General features: G+C 35.5%; 1 protein-coding gene across 3 annotated transcripts in view; it reads left to right on the forward strand.

Annotated features, from left to right (window-relative positions):
- The window catches only part of FAM134B (family with sequence similarity 134, member B), a 38,343-nt gene extending 34,884 nt beyond the window's left edge, over nt 1–3,459 (forward strand). For all 3 annotated transcript variants that reach the window (XM_011947456.1, XM_011947455.1, XM_011947454.1), the window contains one exon: nt 1,276–3,459. In XM_011947456.1, the coding sequence (XP_011802846.1) occupies nt 1,276–1,769 (494 nt within the window). In that variant the 3' untranslated portion in view covers nt 1,770–3,459. The remainder of the gene's footprint in view (nt 1–1,275) is intronic.
- The last annotated feature ends 4,920 nt before the right edge of the window (nt 3,460–8,379 follow it).

Below are 8,379 nucleotides of genomic sequence, written 5' to 3' on the forward strand. Positions count from 1 at the left end.
CTTTGTAAAGTACAATTAAAAACAAGACAGCACAGTATTCTTTATAATGCAAATTATATCCATAACTTAAATTGAGAGTCAATGCTTGTACAGTAACTTAACTTTTGTTAGTCTCACTGGATTACCTTGTTTTGGCCATACACCGAACATATGAGCAGATTATAAAGGAGGAAAATGAATGAACTATTTTATACTTATGTTCCAAAAAGACATTTTCTGTTTTCAAAGGAAGGAGGGAGGGAGGCTGTGCAGTGTTTGAAAGAAGATGGGTTTGGAAGGTGGAAAACCCAAGTAGAGTCTTGCCTTTGTCACTACCTAACTTTATGACCTGGAACAGGTGAAATAATCTTTGTGGATCTCAATTTTCTCACCCTTAAATTAGAACAAGAGCATCGCTGAAGGTCATTCAAGCTCTACAAGCTTTCAGTACCTACAATTTGAGGTCATATTTTAAAGAACAAGAATAACAAGTACCTTGTTCTTAAGGATCCCATCTCAGATTTATTCAACAAAAGAGACAATAATAATCCAAGCCACATAAGACTTTTCATTAATTGAAGATTTCAAATCATGGTTGCAGGGAGTTAACTGTTATATTAAAAGAATTTTATATGAAAGGTAAAAACAATAAAATCTATCAGCCTTCTACTGTGACATTGCTTTCCAATGTCCTAAATCTTCATACGGTCAGTTTCAGCTATAGTTATCGAGAGCCAAATCTTTCTATAAACTCTTGGGTTATATGGAATAGAAGGAGCAGTATCTTCTTTCCATTGCTTAAAACAAACACAGATTACAGACGCTGAAATAGATCTCCATGTATGAAAATGCTGAGGCTGAATAATATTAACCAAAACCCAAGGAAACTTCCTATTATAGTATTTTTAATTTCATGTACATGTATACTCATTGGCTTAAGGTAATTCCCACCCTGGGAGCAGGATGGGGAATGTTTATAGTAAATGCTTAAACGCTAGTCAGAACCTCAAGCTGATGTCAGACAAGTGTGAATGTTAAGTCAGTAAATACACTGTTTTGTGCTTAAGAGGAAAGCTAAATATAGAGGGATGTGTAGTGTTTGTGTCCCTGTGGAGAGAGAGTGTTGCAGGATTAGGAGTTCAGTATGTGGTCAAACTGATTCAAGTTGACTCAGGAGGCTAGATGAACGCCAAGGTTGCCAGAGGGTTCAGATTAAAGTCAGATATCTTTAGACAGCACTTTTATTTGAATTTTGTCATGGTGCTTAAGTCTGAACTTCTGTTATCCATTTCACAGATCTTGATCGACCTAGTGAGGAAGTTTTCTCTCGAGATCTTTCAGATTTCCCATCTCTAGATAATGGCATGGGAACAAATGATGAAGATGAATTAAGCCTTGGTTTGCCCACTGAGCTCAAGAGAAAGAAGGAACAGTTGGACAGTGGTCACAGACCAAGCAAAGAGACGCAATCAGCAGCTGGTCTCACCCTTCCTCTGAACAGTGACCAAACCTTTCACTTGATGAGCAACCTGGCTGGGGATGTCATCACAGCTGCAGTGACTGCAGCTATCAAAGACCAGTTAGAGGGGGTGCAGCAAGCACTTTCTCAGGCTGCTCCCATCCCAGAAGAGGACACAGACACTGAAGAAGGTGATGACTTTGAACTACTTGACCAGTCAGAGCTGGATCAAATTGAGAGTGAATTGGGACTTACACAAGACCAGGAAGCAGAAGCACAGCAAAATAAGAAGTCTTCAGGTTTCCTTTCAAATCTACTTGGAGGCCATTAATCTAGGAATCAGCTTGCAGCAGAGCACAAAAAACACCAAAAAAATTTCAAACAAGAAAAAAAAAAAAAAAAGGAAAAGAAAAAAAATTGAACTATAAGCTTTAATGATTACTTTAGATTTATTTTCCCTCCTGCAGTGAATTAATTGGATATATATCAGCTGACACTGATAGATTGATATTTCTGATTGTTATTTTTGTGTAATAAGCATGGAAATGAACTTTATACACACCACTGTGTTGTCAGAGATAAATATTAGGGGTTTTTAAAGCAAAAAGAAACAAAAACCAAATTATTAAAATCCTCCTATAAATATTCTTTTTCTTTACAGTTTTTCAAGCATGCAAAACAGTTTATTGTAACTCACTGAAAAATATTAACAATTAATTGTGAATACATGCCGTTATCAGCTTCCTTATTCCTAATACCTGGAAATTTTTTTTTTAAAACTGATAGATTTTGATGTAAAAAAGACCGAAATTATCAAGGTATCTTAGTTGAAGGACTTGGGAAATACTATCAAAATTAATTTCTTAGGAAAAAATTTAAAAGTATATTTAAGTACTCTGGATAGACTGAAACATTTCCATGTTATTTCTGCAGTTGTAGACTTAGGCTTACTTGTAAAGCAGCATGCTCCACTGACTACCATCTCTAGTCTTGCAGTGGGTGGCATTAACCCACAGAAAGCAAGCAGTTGTGTATCACATAGACAATGGTTGTGACATAAACAGATTCAGTTGTTTTGTTGTTCATTTGTCATATGTTTGTGATAGGGATGTTGGGAGCACAGCTCTATTCTGCCTGCTCAGACTTAAGTTAGACCCGTATCTTTTATATTATGTCATGAAAAAAGTCTCCTAAAATTGTGAAACTAGTTCTTGATATGAGTGATGTGATCATCAGCAATAAAGACATAATAACTCTGTTTTCTTAGTCTGTATAGAGGAGAGGAACTTGCTTGGCTTTAAAATATATTTATTTGCCATTTAAGTATAAATATGAAATCTGTTTCTTACTGGGAAGATAGACTATATATATTTTCCTTTAAACGTTTTAAGATCACTTTTAAATAACCAAATTTGATTTATGGTTTTTAACAAAGGACTAAAGAGCTCACACCAAGCTAATTTTGTTTCTGTGATATAAACTTTCAGTGTCGAGGGACCATGCCAGCAACTACCAAAAATCTCTTAAATCTTCAGGTACAGCTGGCATTCTGGCAGATGCACAGAGACATCTGAGACCCTCAGAAGGGAAGGATAATCCAAGAATATAGGAAATCTGTGTTCTCTTCCTTTCATTTTATCCCTTATATTTCTAAAGACTAATTATAAGTAATCTGACATTTTAATGTAGCAACTCTTATTTATTTTTTCTTTCTGAGGTATTCAAATATCTAGACTGAATTTTGCCAAATGTTAAAGGGAGAAGAGTTACTGAAGACTTTGAACATTTTTGTGATTGCTTATGTCATTAGTGCCTCATGACTGTGTTTGATGTCCTTTATTGATACAAAGTGAGCCTGTGCCTTCATTATCTTGCCCATTTTAATACAAATGGAAACCTGGTGTTTGAAAATCTCTGAACTGTGTGGGTTTTGGAGGAATATACCTGAATTTTATTCAATAACAGTTTCTGGACAGGAAGAAAAATACAGTTACATATTTATAAAATAGTTGTTACCAGTATTCTTTTTATGTGTATGCTTCTTTCTTTAAAATAATATTCTTGGTTACAAAGTAGAAAAGTTTAAAGGTCATTTCCATTTCTTCACTGAGGAGAAAAAAAGTTAAATAATCCAAGTAATTAAAGAATATAAGTCACTAGATAACCTTACAGGAAGATTAACTCAAGGGCTGATAATCTGTGATGGTATGAACAATAAATCTAGAATAAAATGTTAATAACTACAAATTAAAAGGGGTGTGGGGAAGAAGTTGGTAGAGTAGAAAAATGTGCTATCACCACTATCGAGGAGACATGCCAGCTCTCTAGGGACAGCAGCATTTTAACTATATATGAATTTTAATGTTGTTTGTACATGACTCTGTGACTACACATTTACACAATACCGTAATGGTACTTTCTCACAACTATTAATTCAAACAAACAAGGATGTTGAAGGTTTTTGTTTTGGTGGTGGTGGGGGTCATTGTTTCTGGTTTTAAAAGATGAAGTAGCAGATACACTTCATCTGTGATTGATCCAGTGTAGTAGAGGACTACATGTCCTTTATCATGAGAATATACATAGCATTATTTCCCCAACATCTGAAAGAACTGATAATGAGTGGTTTGTAAAATCTAAGTGGACTGAAGTATTTAAAATGTGAACTATGGATATATTTTGCTAAAATTGAAAGCTGTAGAAAAGTTTTGCTCACTTCCTATAGAAGGTACTGAACAAAATCACACAATGGCAATAGCATACATTGAGCATGTATTTTAATCTGAAGCAATAAAGTAGTGCTCAAGAAGTTGAAGCTCACTTTGGAAGATCAATCCATGCTTGAATATTCTCATTGTGAAATACCTTAAATACCTTTTTTTCTTACCCTACATAGCTACAAAAGCGATTTTTTTTTTAAACTGCCTGCTTCCCAGTTTAATAAAATATTAGGAAGACTTTTATAAGGTTTTGTAATTGGCAAATACATTCAACATATTTAGGCATCTCACTCTTATATTTGAAATAAATGTAACTTTCTTCCATTTAAAAAAGTGGCAAATGCCAGCATGCCACTAATTTTAGTCAAGAAGCAAATACACATTTAAGAAAAACGTGATTTTAACATTTATATGAACTGTTTATAGTCTAGATGGGTATACTTCTTTACACTGCTCCAGCTGTGTTCATTGCAAGATAGGAAATTATTCTGAAAACCTTTACTGAACTACTGTTGTCTTAGATCATTTGTATCATGATGAAATTAGAAAGCCTCAGAACTATATTTTTGTGTATTATTCCTCCATTTCCACTGTAGCATTTATACTAAGAAAGATGTTGAAAATATGAGTTCTGGTGCTGATGTTAATATTATGGCCCTAAGACACAGTGTCAAAGTCATATGACGTCCCCAAGCCCCATCCTGTTTCCCAAGCATTAAATAGGGAAGTTAATTCTTACCTTATCACGCAGGGATGTTTAGAGAATGGGTGAAAAAAAGTATCTGAAGCACGTTGCGGGGAGGGGTGTGTGGAAAGGCTGCATAAAACCAAGATACTGATTTTTTTCCTGCCTGTGTTTCAACTAAGCCATTCTTTTAAACATTAAAACAAAGGCAATCAACAAGCAACAGCTTACAAGAATCGTTAAGTTTCTTTTAATGGGTCCAGCACTGTATCAGCCTCATAGTGCAAGAAATCCTTATGGAATTAATGGATGGCAGTGTTGCAAAAATGTCTACTATTTCAGTTGATTCTGTGGACCAAGTATAAGGTTCTATAATAGTAATTTTTATGGTTATAACACCTACTAGCTATGGGACTCTGAGAAAGTCACCTAATAACTCCATACCTATTTACCTCATCTACAAAATAAATATGTAGTACCATTTACCTCATGCAGTGTTGCAAGGATTAAGTGTCTTAAGGCTGGGGTTGGCAGACTATGGCCCACGGGCCAAATCTGGCCTGCCACCTGTTTTTGTAGGGGCTGCAAGCTAAGAACCGTTTTTTACATCTTGAAGTAGTTGAAAAAAAATCAGAAGACTATTTTGTGACATGAGAATAAGTGAAAATTGATTTTCAGCATCTGTGAATAATGTTTAATTAGAACACAGCTATGCTGATTTGTTTATGTATTGTCTATGGCTGCTTTTATGCTATAACAATGAAGCTGATTAGTTGTGACAGAGAACCCAGGCTTACAAAGCATATTTACTCTCTGGCCCTTTACGGGAAAAGTATGCGAACTCTTGGTCTAAGACATAGAAAACAGGCTCCTGTTTAATGCTCATGACTCTACAGTTAAGTGGTATTAAGAACATTTTGCCAAAGAACAGGGTAAATAAATTGTCTAAGGTCACATAGCTAGTCAAGGAAAAAGTCAGCCTGACCCCAAAGCCTATTCTCTTTCTAACGTATCATACTAGTATATTGGTTTTATTTTTTGATACATTAACAATGATCATAATTTTAGGCAGTTTAACAATTTCACTAAGTATTAAATACTGATTTTATTTTAGATTTTTTTTCAAAGACTGCAGAAACCAGTTGATTTATACTGTTTTAAATGCTGTGATAAACAGACTTTGCTGTAAATTTCAATTCCTTATTAAGAGAAGTCTTTGCATATGTAGACAGCCAAAACAATTGGGGACTGAAAATCTCTCACAGGACTTAACGTTTTCATGAACACAGAATTCACAGAAACTGTAAACTATGTGATAAGTGTACGTTAGTTTTTAATTTCAATATTTTTTACCCCCACCAAAGGCTACCCTCAACCAACTCAATCCCCTTTGTAGCCTGCCTTTTAAAAACCAAGGTGCCACTGCAATATAGGAATGTGAATAGCACTAAACTTGTCACAAGAGAATATTGTGACCGGCATACAAATTGACTTAAAGGCAACTTTATTAGCTTTTATTTTAAATTATCCCAAAGTCTTCCAAGACTGAAACAAGAACCATGTTACTGTGGGTACTGTCACTGTTACAGTGTGCACCATAACTCTAGTAGTTTGAGAATTATGTGAACTATTTTAAGGGCTATGTCATGATATACAGAAGGAATTCTAATTTTCAATACTTTCACATTAATTTTCTTTGTCATAGGTGGTTGTATTAGTCCATTCTCACATTGCTATAAAGAAATACCTGAGACTGGGTAATTTATATGAGATTTAATTGGTTCAGGGTTCTGCAGGCTGTACAGGAAGCATGGTGGCCTCTGCTTCTGGGAAGACCTCAGGGAGCTTTTACTCAAGGCAGAAGGCAAAGTGGGAGCAGGCAGTTCACATGCCAAAATCAGGAGCAAGAGAAAGCAAGGTGGGAGATGATACACACTTTTATAAACAACCACACCTTGAGAGAACTCACTGTCGCAGGAACAGCACCAAGGGGATGGTGCTGAACCATTCAAGAGAAATTCACACTCATGATCCAATCACTCCCACCAGGCCCTGCTTCCAACACTGGGATTACATTTTGACATGAGATATGAGTGGGGACAACATCCAAACTATATCAGTGATCTTAATTTAAATTCTTCAGAGTGATCAATTTGGTATTTTTTTTTTTTTGGATAGCAGTACTGTCAACAGAGGTTAGACACATTAAGAGTGCTGAGGATGTGCTGCAGAGATTCTACTCAACAGTCCCTTGCATTTACCAAGGAGGTATTGGCTGTAGACCTATTCTTTTTTTTTTTTCTCCAATTAGTTCCAGATACTGCTGCTGGATCCACTCAAGGCCCACTTCTATTCCTGATGCCATATAAGCTGAAACATTTTGTGACTCTCCAACAAATGAAGCATGAACAGTAAACACAAGAATCCAAGTCTTTTGCCAATGATATCGTGGCTCTCTCTAGTCTCATTTTCTCTTGTTTGTATCCTAAGCTTCATCCAACCTAGACACACTCTTCTTAAATATGTCCTTGATTTTCCTCCCTCCACAGTATTTCTTTTACCGTATTTGTTCCACCTCCTTTTCCACTTGTAAAGTCCTCTATCTTCTCCTTTAGGACCCATCTGAAATGTCTACTCCTTAATGAAAACTTTTCTGATCTCTCTAATGGCATGAGATTTCTCTAGCCTAAATACTCATTACCCCTTTCTTTATATTTCATTGTACTATATCCAGCTAGTTAACTATAAATATTTTTTTATCATCCCTAAGAAGTCATAAAAAAACAGGGTAGGAATGCTTTAATTTAGAACCAGTAGAATATTACAAAAACTACGTAGCATGTGGGAGAGACTATGGGAGATACGAAAGCCATGAAAGGAAAGATACAAAAGGAATTTAAACTTTATCTTATGGGCATCAGACAACTGTTATTGAACAGAAAAAGTGGCATATGAAAAAAATGCTACAGGAAAATTACTGATTACCTGTATTTACTGTAGAGGGGGCTATGGAGAAAGAGTAAGGTTATCTTGGAGACTGCAGAAGAACAGTACATTGGCAAATTAGTATGGCGGAGGAAACAACACCTCTTTAAAGAAGAAAAGTAAAACTGGAGAGTTCAATTATGCTGAAATAGGAGAATCATGAAAATAGATTAGAGGAAGCAGGGAGGAAATAATGACCTGAAGAACAGATGCTGGAAGAGTCATAGAAGAATGATACTAGGCAAAAGTAAAACCAGAAGTTCTTTACTTTTACAGCCATCTTCTGCTTTACCTTTTAGGGAAGTTTGAAAATATAGTCTGCTTATTCCAGTTAACTAATACTAGCTACATTTCTCAAAGTGAGTATCCAGACGGCTCAGCTATTTTAAAAGATACTGATAATCTCAAAATAAGTTTTCAGAAATAAAAATCACCATCTGACTTAACTTTTGCACTGCAAAAGATTCGTTTAACAAATACTGAACAGTTGATCTGCTGGGACTGTTCTAGCATTAAAGTATACAACAAAGGAGTGCTTGCTGTCATGGAGC

Source organism: Colobus angolensis, unplaced genomic scaffold (genome assembly GCF_000951035.1).
Source record: "Colobus angolensis palliatus isolate OR3802 unplaced genomic scaffold, Cang.pa_1.0 Scaffold266, whole genome shotgun sequence".
Lineage (NCBI taxonomy): Eukaryota > Metazoa > Chordata > Mammalia > Primates > Cercopithecidae > Colobus > Colobus angolensis.